The sequence below is a fragment of the Dendropsophus ebraccatus genome, chromosome 1 (assembly GCF_027789765.1).
Source record: "Dendropsophus ebraccatus isolate aDenEbr1 chromosome 1, aDenEbr1.pat, whole genome shotgun sequence".
Taxonomy (NCBI): Eukaryota; Metazoa; Chordata; class Amphibia; order Anura; family Hylidae; genus Dendropsophus; species Dendropsophus ebraccatus.
The window spans coordinates 108,024,566-108,043,754 of NC_091454.1; the positions used below are offsets into that span (position 1 = coordinate 108,024,566).

At 39.2% G+C, this 19,189-nt stretch overlaps 1 protein-coding gene across 1 annotated transcript in view; it reads left to right on the plus strand.

Moving 5' to 3' along the window:
* PTPRZ1 (protein tyrosine phosphatase receptor type Z1) overlaps positions 1–18,345 on the plus strand; it is a 184,606-nt gene extending 166,261 nt beyond the window's left edge. The window contains exons 23-30 of the mRNA XM_069976577.1: positions 852–998; positions 1,656–1,749; positions 3,940–4,013; positions 11,232–11,360; positions 11,592–11,738; positions 13,276–13,418; positions 14,904–15,039; positions 17,314–18,345. Coding sequence (XP_069832678.1) covers positions 852–998; positions 1,656–1,749; positions 3,940–4,013; positions 11,232–11,360; positions 11,592–11,738; positions 13,276–13,418; positions 14,904–15,039; positions 17,314–17,451 — 1,008 coding nt within the window. The 3' untranslated portion in view covers positions 17,452–18,345. The remainder of the gene's footprint in view (positions 1–851; positions 999–1,655; positions 1,750–3,939; positions 4,014–11,231; positions 11,361–11,591; positions 11,739–13,275; positions 13,419–14,903; positions 15,040–17,313) is intronic.
* The last annotated feature ends 844 nt before the right edge of the window (positions 18,346–19,189 follow it).

Genomic DNA, 19,189 nt, shown 5'->3' on the forward strand with positions numbered 1-19,189 from the left:
TAACAGACGTCATTTAGCAGCCTGGCCTCTGACGGCTGTTGGGACATTATTCTAGTTTGGAAATACTAATTGCCCTTTGGGTGTGGCTTAATTCAAAATTCCATTGAGTTTAGTAGTAAAAACGAAGAAAGAACACTGGAAAAAGAAAATCTGCATGTGAACAACTAATAAAAAGACGTCCGAAAATAATGATCAGGTTCATTATTTTGATGTCCACGGTAAAAACATCCGTTATTCAATGCATTGCGTGCATTGGACGTCCGTCTTTCCATTGACTTCAGTGCATTGCCATTGCAGTCAGTTAAATCGCGGCAAAAACAGACTTTTTTAAAATATCAAAATCGGCCGACCTTTTCTCTATTTTTGACGTTATGTGAACGGGCGGAATGGAGGGGCGCTGACTCTGGGTCCGCTTAATTCATCAGGAAATTGATCAGGAGCGTAGGTGTTCTCAGCGTACACACTGGTGCGCACAGGACTTATGTAGAGGCAGTGCGCCTCTACATAAATCTCCATACTGTCGGCGCTGCGTGTATAAAGAATAACAAAATTTTAACTGAATAAATTGACAAGATTATTGCAGCCACTTTTTTTTTTTTACTTTTCCAACGTAAAATATAATGCACATATTATTGAAACTAAATCTGAACTAGCAATAAGTATGTTGGGCATATCCTGTTAGAGAAGCTGTTGTCAGCTAACATTATGAACACAATACAACACATTCAACATTTATTGTTTCTTGGATTTTCTGTCCTCTCAAGCTAGGCACATTCTTTGCAAAGTCATTGGGCATGTGAATACTTAGTGTTATTCAAAGAGTGATCTTACATTTATTATTACCCACCCAGGAGCAGTACATCTTCATTCACGATGCTCTGGTTGAGGCCATTCTGAGCAGAGAAACAGAAGTAGCAGAGAGTCACATTCATGCATATGTTAATGCTCTCCTAACAACGGGCCCATCTGGAAAAACGAGACTAGAAATGCAGTTCAAGGTAAGTCATGTGCTTTTTAATGAACAAGGTTTGACTCAATAGTTTTTCTCACATTCCTTTATTTTATTTTCAATATTAGTCCCGAGGGTAATTTATAGATGTTCTAATATCATTTTGCTGCTTTGGCGTAGCATTCACCTTGAGCTTAGTAAAAAGGCCTAATCATGAATTCAGTATTGGACATTTTACTACATTCTGCAATATTTTATTACTGACAGAGAAATCTGACAAAATGACATGCTGTACATAATAAGAAGCCATTCTTACAGGATGAATGGGAAACAGAAGCACATTCCTTCTTATTTATTAGCAGAATGTACTTGCAAAGAAAAGAAACCTTTAAAAAAAAAGCCTTGCACACTGTAACCTCCAGCAACAAACAATGTACATTACTTGACCAGCTTTAAGAGCATGAGACTAAATCAGTTTAAAAAACATATTTCATGACAAAAAAAAAATGAATAAAGGAACCTCTGTTTGCATGAGATCTAGAAATTAATTTAACTAATAATGGATCTGTAATTTGGTGCAAAAATGAGTCGAGGATGGATGATTTTCCACTGTTACTGCTGTAATTGTGCAATAAGAGTAGACATGTGTTTATAATAACATTTTTTTTTTTAAGTTTATAAAATAGTTTTTTACTGTTTTTTTCAGTTGCTAAGTGAACCGAACATTCTCCAATGTGACTACTCTGCGGCATTAAAGGCACAAAACAGGGATAAAAACAGAACCTCCTCCATTATTCCAGGTATGTGCTGTATGTGGTTTCTAATCCCTTTCATTATATATCAGAGACATAGATATCACGACAAACTCCTAAAGGATGATTCCAAAAACTATTTTACTAATAAGAGCCCTATTACACGTGTAATAAAGACAATGATGTTTAGAAATCATTGGCCACCAGCCGTGCATTGCTATGTGTAGAATTGATGTGAAGCATGTGTAAAGTAAAATAATAAACTTTATATTTACCTCTCCAGGCTCCCTGGTGTCCTTCTAACTTCTCCCCACTGAAGCTGCCGCTGGCATGTCTAAAGCTATCTGTGCAGGGACATACTGCTCAGCTGAGCGGTCTGTCACTTAAGAGACGCCTTCAGCAGTGCCAGTGGCGGCAGCGGTCAAAAGTTAGAAGGACACTAGGGAACATGGAGTATATACTTTATTATTTATTATATACAGCCAGGGCTGCATGGACATCGCCCTTGCTTCATGATCATGGAGCTATTTAATAGGCTTGGTAAGTCAACACTGATCTAGCAAACCGTCCCTCACTTACAGTAAGGGTGTGTTCACACGTACAAGATTTGCAGCAGATCTGCAGCAGATTTGATGGCGCAGATTTGAATCTGCAGCAGATCCACAGCAGATCCACAGCAGATTTGGTGGCCCAGAATTGATTTGCTTTGAATCAGCAGCTTCCAATCTGCGCCATCAAATATGCTGCAGGCCTGCTGCAGATCCTGTACGTGTGAACCCACCCTAAATGTTGGGCCCTAATACGGCCCTAAAAGTCCTGCCACAGTACATTTGTGCAGTGGTATAAATCAGTAAGTATAATTTAAGATGTTGCTTTTACCGATCTTTATGTACTTTTTATACCTTCTCCTCCCACTTTTTTCTCTTATCTGTAGCTGGCTTGTGGGTGAGGGCAGTACTATACTTGTAAGTTTTGTCTCTAAGTAACAGCCTTCTTCCTCAGAGACTTACAAAAATGAGCTTCTCCTGCGGGTCATAACATGACACAATTCCCTTGTATGAGTAAAAGGTTTATGCAGCCAGGCAGTGCACAGTCAGTGTGACACAGTGGTACCTGGTTGTTCGACTGGGAATCGCAATGTAGCCCCATTGAGGATGCTTCCAGTTTTGGGAAAGCCTGCTCACCACCATTTTTACATTACATTTTACACACTGGTTATTGCTTTACAATAGCAATTGATCAGTGTTTTGCCATAACATTGCTATGCCATATCAGTACTATGTCATAGCATTAATCAGTGATCTCTACATAGAGACTGCCTGTGGATGGATCGCCAATCTGACTGTCGGGAGGAAGGTAAGGGACCTCTGGCAGTCAGATAGAACGATCAGAACCCCTGCAGTCACACTGCGGGGGTCCTGATCAGACAGTCACTTCATATCACTGCCAGACCCACTGGTGTACTGGTACGATATGGATCCTTAAGTAACAGGCTCCCATGATGTACCTAATGGGTCTTCAAGGGGTTAAAATATGACCACATTACATGCCTTTATTTTACTGTCTGAATATTTGTGAACAGCCATTGTTTAACGCTACCTACAGACGGAATTAAAGGGGTAGTGCAGCGGTAAAAAATTATTCACAGAATAACACACATTACAAAGTTATACAACTTTGTAATGTATGTTATGTCTGTGAACGGCCCCCTTCCCCGTGTCCCACCACCCCCACCCGTGTACCCGGAAGTGTAGTGCATTATACATAGCCGCGATTGGCTGAGCACAGTTATGCTCAGCCAATCGCGGCTGAGCAGCTGATGACGCGACAGAGGGCGGCCGGCACTCGGGAAGATCGGAGGTGTTCGGGCCAGCCGGCCAAAGATGACATTTGGCACAAGATGGCGGACGCGTGTCGACACGGATCAGGTATGTATAATGCACTACCCTTCCGGGTACACGGGTGGGGGTGGGGGGACACGAGGAAGGGGGCCATTCACAGACATAACATACATTACAAAGTTGTATAACTTTGTAATGTGTGTTATTCTGTGAATAATTTTTTACCGCCGCACTACCCCTTTAATGGTCATGATCATTAATTCCGGCCATAGGTAGTGTTAAACAACAGCTGTTCACGGTACAATTACACAGACCATATAAGTGGTACTAGTGTATGATTATCTTACATAGTGACACTAAAGAAATTTCTTGTTAACTCATTTGTGGTTTTTCACAGTTGAAAGATCAAGAGTAGGCCTTTCTTCAGTGGCTGGAGAAGGAACAGACTATATCAATGCTTCATACATTATGGTAGGTAGTACATTTCTTTTACTAAAGTGTCAATTTGCAATACATTTGTCAACAGCAAATTAAAATCTTGACTCAAATGCCTTTATAACTTTCAAAGTCTAAATTAACAGTATATGTGTGGTAAAGCCAGTTTGCAATATACATCCATTATTATTTTTAGTTATCATGCTATAAAACAAAGCCAAACTTACTAGAAATCCACATTCAGTCTCCTGAAGGCAGATTTTTAGTCCTGTGCTGGTTGAAAAAAAGAGACTAAACACATGAAGGCTATGTTTACACAAAGTCATTTTTAAATGGAGAGGAAAAACGTTGTGTGTACATAGATGAAGTCTAACCAGTACAGTTGTGGTGTGCCACCATGGGTGTTACTTGTCTTTACACCCTTCGCAAAAGCCTGTACTTCAAAGTAGTAGTGGTAATGAAGTATTACTTAAGTTTTCCACTAGAAGTCGCTAGTATGTATATTGTATTCTTTAGTATTGCACAGCTGTAGGTAACTAAAGGGTTATTGTTTCTGTGATTTGTGCACCAATGAGAGTGCTTTCTCTACTCTACCTAGCTCCTTTCTTCTCCTTTCTTCTATTGCTCCTTTCTTTTCACCAACTCACAGCAAATATTACATATGATGTAAGAATTTGTCACATGGAGAAAGGAAGTGTAGACACACACGTAGACAGTGTCCAGTGTGTAGTCTGAGGTGTGGTACAGAAAAGACGTATATGGGAACGGCCACTCTTTTCTTGAAAGCAGCACATTCACACACTATGCAGTGCTAAGTACTCACAGAGAGGACAAAGTCAGGGATCATCCCAGCCCATGCCATGAACAAGTCTAAAGGTGCAGGACAATATCCTGAAGAAAAAGGAACTGATCCGGATAGAGCAAAGTTGCTAGAAGCCTACGTACTATATTTCGCAGATCAAGGTCTTGTTCCAGTCCCTGGCCCCCATTACCCCATTATGGTCCTCTCAGCTAGCACTCTTTCTTTTGGGCGCTCATACCCTTTCACCCCACCAGAGGCGTTTGATCAGCATCCTATGTGTAATAGTCAAGATCACACTGTTAGGTTATTGGAAATCGTCTGCTATCCCTCCCCTTACGTAGGTTATTAGCTTAATTAACACCACTTATATATGGTTTAACAGCTCACAGTTTTTTTAAATTGTGACTTGGTTTAAGAGCATTGCTTTGGTTTAAGAGCTCCCTGTACTGCGTGGAAGGGGGAATGGGGGAGGGGCATGGTCTGCATAGCTGGGTCTACAGCACTGTACTCTGACCCTGGAAGTCTCCCTCACCTTCCAAATCATGGCAGATCCACTTCAGGCTGGGGCTTGCATCAGGGGACAGGACTGTGGAGGTAATCTCCTCATAGCTGTACCCCCCTTCTCCCTGGACAGAGAGTGCTGCATGTATGTGCCCACATCTGCCCTGCTCATCCCTTCATGCTCCCTGCAGTCTCTGTCAGCCCTTGTGTTTCCCATCCTCTCCATTACTGTACAGTAACTTATAATATCACATATTCTGCTGTTTTTGAATGTTTGTTTCATTTGTTTTAGATGTTATTCAGAATAATAAATCATTATTTTTGGGGTGTGGAACCAATTGTCTGCATTTCTATGATTTGTTATGGGAAAATTTGCTTTGGTTTAAGATTGGATTTGGATTACAAGCATGGTCCCGGAGCGAATTATGCTCGTAATCCAAAGCACCGCTGTATTAGCATGTGGCAACCTAACCTTCCAATCATTCCAGAACATATGGGAACCTTGGTCTAACTCTCCGCACTGCATTTTCCCTTAACACTACTCATGTCACAATCATTACCAGTCAGTGCCTTGTACATCTTTGTGTTTTACCTGTCGATTCGTTATAGATGCCATCACTATCTTTGTTTTGGTTTATTTTACTAATGTTTGATTGCAGTCATGTTTCAGACTTACCGACACTGTACTTACCTGGTGCATTTGGAGAGCGTTTACCGTTGACTCTTGATAATTCTGTTATACCATCCACACTCACCAATTGTAAATGACTGTTATATGACTGTTGTTTGCCCCATCTACGGGCTAGTTTGTATTGTTTTGTTTGTTAAATATTCATGAAAGAGAAAACTCTAACCACTCTGCTCAACCCAGAAAACAAGGTCTGGGGCTTGTGTCACCCTTATAGGACGGGTGGGCCGACACTGGGGGGGGGGGCAATAGGTAGTGCAAAGACCAAGGAGTCAAAACACGGGGCACAAGTATTCTATCTACTCTCAAGTATTCTACTTATTCTACTTCTAAAGTTCCGGCAGAGCACAGTACTACATTGGGTTGGGACTCCCTCAACATCCTCCTCTCTACTTCTCTGAACCTCTTCTACCTCTCAGCTTGCAACCCAGTCAGAATGGCTGCATTACTCTATAAGCTCTCAGCACAGATCCTGTCACTAAAGTCTGAAGTGTATTGTCAAGACAGACTAAAGTAAAGAAGAAGTTATTTATTTTAACTGGGTTATTTTCTAAGCACCTACACAGCCATTGCATCTTCCTTGGGTCATCTCCCCTCTTTGTGGGTGGCGGTACTAATAGTCCAGGTGGGTCACAGCTCCACTCTGGACCACCGTGATAAGCGCCCAAGGGACCCCCAAACAACCCGGCAGGGTACTGACCACAGGGGAAAGGGTATAGCCAGCCTCACTAAAATGAAAGCAGGTGTGCCATCATACCTGTGTGACCAATAGGCACTGCCGTCACGACAACATAACACCTGGCTTAGCTATTCCCCGACCAACCACTGCTACAGTGGAGTCAAACTTCTCCATCTGGCAAGTGACCGGTTGTCCACCACACCGGTGGAGCACCAACCCACAGTCATGGCTCAATGTGTCTGTCAATCACATGACTGCCTTCCTTGTGTCCTGGGAAACATGGGACTTCCTGGGTTTAGACTCTTTAGGGGGAAAAAAAGGTCAGAACCCAGGAAGTGCCATGTTTTCCATGATAATCAAAGAAAAATAATGAATATAAATTGCAAACTTGCTTTATATAACATCTAGGTTTTGAACATTGAACATTTAGGTTTTGAAAGTTATAATAACACTTTAAATATTAATTTTCCTACAGGAAATGATGATAGATAATATAATGTGTATTATTGCTTGTTAAACTGTTTGCTTCTGATAAAGTAATTGCTTAAGGTTTGTTGATGCAAATGAATAGCATCCAGAGCTGCTTCTCTGTCATGTTTATTGAAGGTCAGATGTGGCATTCTTAGCAACAAAGCAGCATCATTTTTATTGGGTTCTAAAGAAAAATCTGAATAGTGTTAATTATTTCAGTGCCATATTACCCGAGTGATCTCCAGCATAAAGTACATTGCCACATTAGAATCCTAATAAGGACTAAATGACCCTCAATGTGACAATCTTCACATTATTTTCTTCATGTTACTGTTACAACAGATTGTGGCATTTTCATAGCCTTAGGGGCTAGGAATGTAGTGAGAGATCAGTGTTTCTTTTGTAACATATTAAACCCAAATGTAGTTCACTTGTTCCTTCAAAAAGTTGCTTTTTCTTTTGAGGCAGATCTGTTAACAGCCTGTTTGGTATTATGTGAATGGGGCTAAAGCACCCTGAGGGTGTTCTCCAGCATGTAAAGAAGAGTTATGCCCCTATTACACAAAACTATTATCGGTCGATATTGGCAATTACGGACATAATAAAAAAAACAACGATCAGCCGCCATGAACAATGTCGGCTGATCATTGTCTGTTTTTGTCTCTTAACATGTTGAAAGACAAAGACTAAGATAGCAACGATCTGCTGCCATCGCTCCGAGGAATAGGAGCGGCGGCAGAAGACCGCCACTATCTTCTATAGGCTGCCCGAAGGATCTAGCAATAAGATGTGGCAAATGTATTTATTAAAAGAAATTTATTAAACGTCACATCAAATAAAGGAAAGAAAATAACCACCATTAAAAAAAATTAAATACCTGCATAAAATCTAATATATGTGCTGCAAAAATAAAAAAAAGTGTACAAAGTGCTAAAGTGCAAAATACAGGAAGTCATAAATTACCAATAATAATATCACAAAAGTGCAAGTGCCATCAAAAATAGCAATTGACAATTGCAAGTGCATTTAGATAAAAAAAAAGTCACAGTAACAAAGTGCAATGTAAGAGATTAAACATAAGGCTGCAAACACACACATGTTATTTTGGGAAAACTCCCACTGCAGTTTTTGTGCCAAAACCAGAAGTGGATTCAAATGGGATGGACAATATAAAGGGAGGACTTGTACTTCCTTTTTATGTTTGATCCTCTTCTGGTTTTGGCACAAAAACTGCAGAGGCAGTTTTCCCAAAATAACCTGTGTGTGTTTGTAGCCTAAATATAAAAATGCACAAAACCGGTATATAATGTGAATTGCTCCCCCCAATTTTTTAAAAAATTTGTAATAAGATTATTGCATTGAAAGTATTTTCCTTTACTTCACAAAAAAAGTCTTAAGTTCTTCCAACCTATCCTCTTCCAAATCTCCACTCTGGGTCTTCATTAAAAACAGCACAGATTAATAACACATAACTATAATTAGAAAAACCATAGTTAAAAAATTGGATTCCAACAGTCATAATTATATAAATGAGACAAAGCTAAGTTTCTCTTTCAGTTGTTATCCAATGGTATTATTTTTGTGCCAGGATCTCATATGCATAATCTGTATCCTTTTCACCATAAAAGATCTTAGGTTACTGTTATGGACCAATTTAAAGTGTTGAAGTACTGTTTTCAACTGCTCCACAGCATGTGTTTCTTTTGATGTCACAATGCCTCTGATATGTTCTCTAATCCTCACTCAGAATCCTCTGGACGTAAGACCAATATACTGTACATATTGCTGCGTCCACATGTACCATAATATATCACATGTCTGCTGCAGGAAATACATTCTCTAATTCTATACTGTCTCTTACCATCTGATGAATAGAAAGTTGTTGCCCTCTCAAGCTGTCATATGGGTAACACACAATTCTTGGTCCTCTAGAATTAAAAGGATTAGTTGGCTAAGCAACATAGTGTTTTCTTACCAATAGATCTTTCAGGTTTTCAGGTTACAACTGGATTGGTAAAAATAATGGAACAATGTTTGTTTAGGGCTAGGCACATCACACCCCATGTACTATTGTAGGTAGAAATAAACACATCACCTGATTTGTGAATTCCTCTTAATTTCTTGGCTCCCATTGACTTATATCTGTTCAGAATAGTGTCATGGGTTCCACTGACATATCCTTTCCATGGTCGAACATGATGGACATGTGTCTTTTAACAACCATACTATGTGACTATATTCCAATAGTCTTCCAATAGGTTTCTGATCATTTTGAGTGCAGCACTGGTTTCCATTAGGTTTCTGATCTTTTTTAGTGCAGCACTGGTTTCCATTAGGTTTCTGATCATTTTAAGTGTAGCACTGGTTTCCATTAGGTTTCTGATTATTTTTGGTGCAGCACTGGTTTCCATTAGGTTTCTGATCATTTTTGGTGCAGCACTGGTTTTCATTAGGTTTCTGATCATTTTTAGTACAGCACTGGTTTCCATTAGGTTTCTGATCATTTTTAGTTCAGCACTGGTTTCCATTAGGTTTCTGATCATTTTTAGTGCAGCACTGGTTTCCATTAGGTTTCTGATCATTTTTAGTGCAGCACTGGTTTCCATTAGGTTTCTGATAATTTTTGGTGCAGCACTGGTTTCCATTAGGTTTCTGATCATTTTTGGTGCAGCACTGGTTTCCATTAGGTTTCTGATCATTTTAAGTGCAGCACTGGTTTCCATTAGGTTTCTGATTATTTTTGGTGCAGCACTGGTTTTCATTAGGTTTCTGATCATTTTTGGTACAGCACTGGTTTTCCATTAGGTTTCTGATCATTTTTGGTGCAGCACTGGTTTTCCATTAGGTTTCTGATCATTTTTGGTGCAGCACTGGTTTCCATTAGGTTTCTGATCATTTTTAGCATTTTTAGTGCAGCACTGGTTTCCATTAGGTTTCTGATCATTTTTGGTGCAGCACTGGTTCCATTAGGTTTCTGATCATTTTTGGTGCAGCACTGGTTTCCATTAGGTTTCTGATTACTTTGAGTGAAGCACTGGTTTCCATTAGGTTTCTGATCATTTTTAGTGCAGCACTGGTTTCCATTAGGTTTCTGATCATTTTAAGTGCAGCACTGGTTTCCATTAGGTTTCTGATTATTTTTGGTGCAGCACTGGTTTTCATTAGGTTTCTGATCATTTTTGGTACAGCACTGGTTTTCCATTAGGTTTCTGATCATTTTTGGTGCAGCACTGGTTTCCATTAGGTTTCTGATCATTTTTAGCATTTTTAGTGCAGCACTGGTTTCCATTAGGTTTCTGATCATTTTTGGTGCAGCACTGGTTCCATTAGGTTTCTGATCATTTTTGGTGCAGCACTGGTTTCCATTAGGTTTCTGATTACTTTGAGTGAAGCACTGGTTTCCATTAGGTTTCTGATCATTTTTAGTGCAGCACTGGTTTCCATTAGGTTTCTGATTACTTTGAGTGAAGCACTGGTTTCCATTAGGTTTCTGATCATTTTTAGTGCAGCACTGGTTTCCATTAGGTTTCTGATCATTTTTGGTGCAGCACTGGTTTCCATTAGGTTTCTGATCATTTTTAGTGCAGCACTGGTTTCCATTAGGTTTCTGATCATTTTTGGTGCAGCACTGGTTTCCATTAGGTTTCTGATCATTTTTAGTGCAGCACTGGTTTCCATTAGGTTTCTGATCATTTTTGGTGCAGCACTGGTTTCCATTAGGTTTCTGATCATTTTTAGTGCAGCACTGGTTTCCATTAGGTTTCTGATCATTTTTGGTGCAGCACTGGTTTCCATTAGGTTTCTGATCATTTTTAGTGCAGCACTGGTTTCCATTAGGTTTCTGATCATTTTTGGTGCAGCACTGGTTTCCATTAGGTTTCTGATTACTTTGAGTGAAGCACTGGTTTCCATTAGGTTTCTGATCATTTTTAGTGCAGCACTGGTTTCCATTAGGTTTCTGATTACTTTGAGTGAAGCACTGGTTCTGTAGACTGTACAGATAACTACACTACACTTGTTTTAAGGTTTTAGGTACCCTAAGCTCTAATTTTTTATTTTTACATGTATGTGCATTGTATGTACATAATTAATACCTAAATATTTTCTCTGCAGGGATACCATGAAAGTAATGAATTTATTATAACACAGCACCCATTATTACACACTATAAAAGATTTCTGGAGGATGATCTGGGACCACAATTCTCAGATAATTGTAATGCTTCCTGATAACCAGAACATGGTGAGTCTCAGTTCATGAACAGTTTGACCAGAAATGTTTCTGTCTAAACACAATCACTAATGCATATTACATGACCTGTCCTTGTTTCTGATTTTGTGATATATTTGACATAAAAATGTGTACTACAGATTTTAGTATACTGTTTAATTATTATTTATTTGTAGTACATCGACTATGCAAGTATGTAATGTGAATAAAAAAAATAATTTTAAAATGCTATTACTTGTCTAGGCTGAAGATGAATTTGTTTATTGGCCAAACAGAGATGAACCAATTACCTGTGAAACTTTCACTGTCTCTTTGGCTGGAGAAGATCATGTTTGTCTTTCTAATGAGGAGAGACTGATAATCCAAGACTTTATTTTAGAAGCTACCCAGGTAAATACAGAGCTTTGTACTGCCAATGTCATCCACAGGGGAGAGAGAAATTTGACAAGTGAACAGTCAGTTCTTAAAGTTGATTGTTGAAAGCAGGAAGGATGAGCAAGATGTGGCAGAGCGCGGGCACAAGGTCTGGTCAACATACTGTCTTTGTTATGTTCTCCACACCCCTTTACCGAATAGATTTTTCACACCCCTGCCAGACTTCTCCTTTAAGAATCTAAGTGACTTTGACAAGTGCAAGTTGTAAAGCTAGATGCCTGGGTCAGAGTATCAGAACTGGGCCATGGAAGAATGTTCTGATGGGAAAGCTTGGATCCTGACATTCCTTTGGATGTTAGGCTCTTTTCTCATCATGTTTTTTAGATGTCCGGTGGGGAGTGTGTGTTCATCAGAGGATATAGCTATGATGGATGTTACTTTGTAGAATCCATCATACACAGACTCCCATGTTAATACACTAATACTTAGTATATGTCTTTTTTACAGTATCCTGCTGTATGAAATAGTGCAGAGATGTACACTAATCCATCCAGCAGAAAAATGAAAACCACCTGGACAGAGGGCAAAATGACACTTTTCTGGCCTTAGTCCAGTTAGCGTTAGGGTGTAACTGATGTGGAGCCTTACTTTGACCCATATCACCTACCTAAGCATTCTTGGAGACCGAGTACACTTCTTTATGATATTTCCTGGTGGAAGAGGCCACACCGCTAAATTTTTGTGTTTAAATTCCTCTGATCTTCATTGATCATCTGTTAGATGTGCCGGAAAAGCAAGTTTGATTCATTGAGACACCCCTTCACCACTTGCAGAACTTAAAGAATCTGTTGCCAACATCTTTGAGCCAGAGGCTACATGACACCTTCAGTGGTCTTGCGGAATCCATGCCTTGATAGATCAGAACTATTTTGGTGACACAAGGGGGATCTTAAAAATATTAGGAAGGTGGCTTTAATGTGATCAGTGTAAATTTATTTTGTAATTCATCTTCATATCTCTCTTGTTTTCTCTCTTAAAGGGGTTGGCCACTTTATAGTAAAATAGGTCAGTGTACAGTATTAGTAAGTGTACTCACTGTATATACTGACAGCAGCTCCCTGTGTACCTCATAGAGCTAAAATCAGACTCCCCTCCTCCAGGCTGGACTGCCCTGCTCTGTTTTGTTTCAGTCCATAAAATGGCTGACATGGAGGAGCATGTGACCATGCCCTGTCCCCTGTGTCCTCCATAGACATATACAGGCTCAGTGGTGGACACAGGGGGGCGGGGCATGGTCACATGCTTCTCCATGTAAGTAATCTTATGGACCAAAACACCACAGGGCAGTCCAGCCTGGAGGAGGGGAGTCTGATATTACCTCTATGAGGTACAGGGAGCTGCTGTCAGGATATATAGTGAGTACACTTACTAATACTGTACACTGAGCAATTTTACTATAAAGTGGGCAACCCTTTAACTACTTATGCACATCTGATTATGTTTTATAGTGAGAAAAAAAGTTATAGCAATATTGTGAACTCTCTTTTGACAGGACGACTATGTTTTGGAAGTGAAACATTTCCATTGTCCAAAGTGGCCAAATCCTGACAGTCAAATAAGTAAGACATTTGAGCTTATTAATCTCATCAAGGAGGAATCAGCTAATAAAGATGGACCTATTGTTGTACATGATGAGTAAGTTCAGAATTTATATGTTCCTTTTATTGTGACTTATGCCAGTGACAGGTCTGCCTCTTTAACCCCTTAGCGCAAAATGAGATGAAAAGCAGTGAGTTTGTGCATCGTGATGTCACGGCATGTCATAATACACAGGGGCTCTATGAAGCTAGCTGAGGAGCCGAGCTCGCTTCATAGAGAGTAAGGAAAGACGGCTGATAGTAGCCAGGTCCTCACAGTTAATGATCACATTGCTGCCCGCCATTAACTCCAGCATTTAAATGTCAGCTCCTGACATTGTCTGATCCTCTCACTGTGACTGCAATGGAATTTGTAAATTTACAAAACATGTTCATTCTTTGAGCGGAGAGGAGAGGCGCAAGAGAAATCCCATTGAAGAAATAGGACAGACAGAATTACGCATGGACTACGCTCGTAAATTCAGCCTCTTTTACTCAGTGTGCAAGGGCCCCTTATTGTGAAAACCGCAACAAGAGATCACAGGCCAGGAGCTGGTTTTGCCACAAGAGGAGTGTGCTAGGAACTGTGTGGGTGCTAGGAAGCATGGCATCACTGTCACCACTGATGTTTCTTTCTGTTGGAGTTTGCTGTATATACCTGAAAAATTCCTGTTAAACTGCACTATAATGGAGCCTGCTTAACTCAAGGAGATGTGTTATAGAGAGGATACGCTTAAGGGACATAACCCAGTTCCCTCAGAATCTCAAATATCCCACACTGCCATACTCATACCATTAGAGTGGCTGTGAATAACAGATATATAGATGAGTAAGACCAGCTAGGTTTGGGAGCATTTCATTTTTTAGCTCTTTAGTGGAATACCCCTTAAACTACTTTTACATAATCTAACATTTACATAATTTATTTACATGTCAAATCAATAAGTATCACGGGTAAAAGCAATTTTAAGAAACTCTGTAATAGGTTTTATTAAGCAAAAGAATTTCCTTATGTACTGGAGCTGTTTTGCAGCCTCATCCCCTCACTTCAGAAGAAGAAGGATTTCTGTGTCCATTATGGTCTATGGAGAGGGGAGTGGCCGAGGGGGAAGAGAGGACAAAAGCCCTGCACAGAGAGGACAAAAGCCCTGCACAGCACATCATCCTGGAATCTTCTCATATCAAATTCACAGACTACACTGACCTTTCTGACCTGTGAATTCAGTGTTTTATTTGCCCAGTCTCCAAACAGCAGAGCTGCTTATCTCCTCATCCTGCTCATTCATCCCCCTCCATAGGTTACAATGGACCTGTCTTTATGTTGCTCTTCTGTAATGAAGACAGCTTTGCCTGATAATGTAAGAACATGGTAAGAAGTGAGTACAGAAAGAAGCTTTATTGCGTAATAAAACATATTAGAGTTTCTTAAAATTGCTTGTACTATTGATTTCTGCAAATAAAAAATTTAAATGACATATACATTTTAACATCAAGGAATTGTAATTATAGATATGTTTTCAATATGTACAACATTTTATTTCAGGTATGGAGGAGTGACAGCAGGAACATTCTGTGCTTTGTTTACTCTCATGCAACAACTAGAGAATGAAAACTCTGTAGATGTTTATCAGGTTACCAAGATGATTAATCTGATGCGACCAGGGATTTTTACAGACCTAGTAAGTATATAGTCTTTAAACAAAAACATCTCAACTGGCATGCATTTACCTACATTGTAGGCGGCTCTAATTTGTTCAGAGTAAAACCAAGAGAAGTTATTTTATCTATTTGGATCCCCTTCCCCTTTCCCCGTACACCAAAAGCTTATTGGTAGATAACTTGGCTTCCTATAAAAGTTGACCCTAGTTTAAGTGTATCTAAGATCAGATCACCAACATGTACAATATTCCTACCCTCAGTTGGATTCTCTACACTGCACTGGAGAACATTATTTAAATGGGTTATCCAGAGTTAGAAGAACATGGCCGCCTTCTTCCAAAGACCGCATCACTCTTGTCTCCAAGTCAGGTGTGCTTTGCAATAAGCACCATTCACTTCAGTGAAACTGATTTGCAAAACCCCACCCAAACTGGAGACAAGAGTAGTGCTGTCTCTGGACGAAAGTGGCCATGTTTCTCTAACACTGCATAACTCTTTTAAGCAAGAAAATAGTAGGCCTCAGCTTCCTATGGCATTTTTGTCTGCATAAAATAATTTCACCATGTCCTCACACAATATAATTGAGCCATGACATTGTAGTAAAAATTAAGTGAAAATAGTGAAAAAAAGGTCATTGATCACCTAAAAATTAACAATTTGATGGATCCAAACCAGCATGGTTTTACTGCCGGCAGATCATGTCAGACTAATCTCATTCATTTCTTAGAGAATGTCACAAAGTGCTGGATGAAGATGGTGCCGTGGATATCGGCTATCTGGACTTCAGCAAAGCCTTTGATACAGTTCCTCTATAAAGAGCTGATAGAGAAGTTAGTGAGACTTGGACTTAACCCCTAGAAAGAGGAAAGGCATAATGATTTGTGGTGTTAACCATGGATCAGGAAGGTTTCTGTGGTGCTACAAGATTGTAGGGTGTCAATAGGGTGTAACCATCAATGATCTTTTATTCGAACTCTAAGGAACAATGTATTTTGGGGTGCCAGACCCCTTTTTCAAGTCCCCCTTTGGACTGCGCTGTTGAACTCACAGTGTGAAATCCACTGTGATCTTGTATGTCTGAAACTAGCCAAAGGAACTAAATTCGTATAATCTGGAGGAAAGAAGGGAAATGTGAGACATAAACCTTACATATGTTAAAGTCCTAACATATAAGGAAAGTTTTTTTTAATAAGAAACAAAAAGGACACAGTGAGAGGTTAGTTGGAGAAAAGATCAGAAGCAACGTGAGAAAATTGTATTTTACTGAAAGAGTAGTAGATGCTTAGAACAAACTTCCTGCAGATGTGGTTGGTAATTCTACTGTGATTTAATTTAAACCTGCCTGTGATAAACATATATCTATCCTAAGATAATAAGAAGGGAAATACTAAAAGGGCAGACTGGTTGGACCAGGTGGTCTTTTTCTGCCAATACACAGACGAAAAAAATCGACACACTCCTATTCCTCTTCTTAATCGGCAAGAATGTGTCTGAACGGGAGCTTGTTATCCCGTATGCAATCCAATGAAAAATAGACAACGCTGATTCCACTTGAATATATTTTATCAGAATTTTCTTAGTTGCAATAAATTTTCAACATCAAAATCACCACAAAGAAATAGAAAAAGCTTGCCCTGAGGAGTGTGACGTGTGGACGTGGATGCTCAACTAATGCCTATCCGTGAGTGCAGCTGGTTGCTATTTCACTGTGTGATTTTGATGTTGAAAATTTATTGCAACTAAGAAAATTCTGATAAAATATATTATAAGTGGAATCAGTGTTTTTTCTGCCAACGGTCTTCTATGTTTCTATAAATTGAAGATTTAATAAATCATTGGAAGACTAGCGAATCAAAAATATTGTAAACCACTGGTCAATAAATCTCAAGCATGCAGTCCAGGACTTTAACATAAAATAAAGGATATTTGATCTGAGAAGAGTTAAAAAACAAAAAGATAAAACAGGAAATTAAAGGCAGAGAGAGGACAAAATGTCTCATTGACTAGAAGGAAGGTAAATGGTAATTTCTTGGTAGCCATCATATTGGTCATCCCCTGACCTAAAATGCAAAAGAATGGCACTGAGACGCCTATGTTTGCCAGAGCCAAATGCCTGTGATTTGGGCTTGCTTGTTGATTAGATTGTTAACTTGTTTTTAACTATTGTTCATGGATTATGACAAGCAACAACTGCCAGGTTATATAAAAGTAATAGTTATAATCATGTCAATGTAAATAAATACAAGATTATAAATGTGTCAATAATAATGTATTGCTTTCCACACATTTTATAGGAGCAGTTTCAGTTCTTATATCAGGCTATCCTGAGTCTTGTGAGCACAAGGCAGGAGGGACAGGTGGCAAGTATGGAGAGCAATGGATCTGCTTTACCAGATGGAAACACATCAGAGAGCCTGGAATCTCTAGTTTGAACATGAGAAGTACTCGGCTGCTCACCATGTATCTGTCTGAAACTTCTTCCAGCACTATTTTTGTAAATGACTTTTGCTTACTACCCACAATTACTAATGTGTGCCTTGGGGAAGATTTTGTAATCGGTCGCCTCATGATTAATTTAATTGGCTATGGCAGTGTTTTATAAATGGTGTTTAATATATTTACTCAGTATTAGTTTACTACTAGCACATTTCTAATCTTTAAATTCTTGATATTTATAGCTGTGTACTTTTCCAGCGCCAATACATACTGTGTTTTATTGTGCTAATGCTTACATTTAGTAGTTTTGTAGTTTTAATATTAAATTGTAAATAATACATCATTTCAAGGAAGAAGCTATGCCGTGTTAAGGAAGTAATGAACTAACATTTATTGTAAATACTGTTTGTGACTCCATGGACCAAATTTATATTTATAAATGTAGATTTTTATATTTCATCACAGAGTCAGTTTTCTAGTTACTTGTATTTGCATTGTTACATTGATATACTTTGTTTTTATTGTACCTAGTTGTCCTGACCTGTTTATGCATGTCTTTAATGACGTTATTACCACTGGTTTGCATGGAATGTTAACATTGTTATGGAATAAATCTTCAAAATGGTTTGCAGTACAGGAGTGTGAACAAGTAAATTGGGCTTATGAATTCCTTTTTACTTTATGTGATGTTTGTCTTATATGAGGTCTTGCCAAAACTATACCTATGTTTTTGTTTTTTTACAAAATAATGACGGCAAACTTTAAAAACATTCTAGAAAACATAGAAGCTTAACTCTTAGAGGACTGGGTCAATTTCAATTTTTTTGTTTTTACGCTGTTCGCCCTAGGGTAAAACTGTCTTGTTATATATGTTCCTCAAGTCGTTACAATTACAACAATATATAACATGTATAACTTTTATATTATGTGATGGCTTGTAAAAAATTCAAACCATTGTTAACAAATATATGTTCCTTAAAAACACTCTATTCCCAGGCTTATAGCTCTTTTATCCTTTGGTCTATGGGGCTTTGTGAGGTGTCATTTTTTGCGCCATGATGTGTTCTTTTTTTCGATACATTGTTTGTGCATATGCAACTTTTTGATCACTTTTTATTACAATTTTTCTGGATTTGATGCGACCAAAAATGCACAATTTTGCACTTTGGGATTTTTTGGCGCTTATGCCATTTACTGTGCGAGATCAGTAATGTGATAAATTAATATTTTGGGTGATTATGCACGTGGCGGTATGAAATATGTTTATTTATTTATATTATGGGAAAAGAGGGGTGATACAAACTTTAATTAGGGGAGGGGGCTTTATACTAATAATAACACATTTCTTTTTTTATATTTATACTTGAAGCCCCCCTGGGGGACTTTTAGTATAAGCACACTGATCTCTCATTGAGATCTATGCAGTATAGTAATACTTCATAGATCAATGAGATAGGCACTCTACTGCTTTTGGCTGCTGCAGCCGAAAACAAAAGAGTGCCGAGCCGGGATCAGCGCCATTACGGCGCAGACCCCGGCCCAGGTCAGAAGCAGGGATCGCCCCTCCACGATCGCGTCGCGTAGGGGCTATCCACCCACTAGACACCAGGGAATAGGCTGCAGTTAGTATTCAGATGCAGCTGTAAACTTTGACAGCTGCATCTGAATACTTAATTAGCGGGCACGGCGATCGGACCGTGCCCGCTAATAGCCGCGGTCCCGGGCTACAAGCGG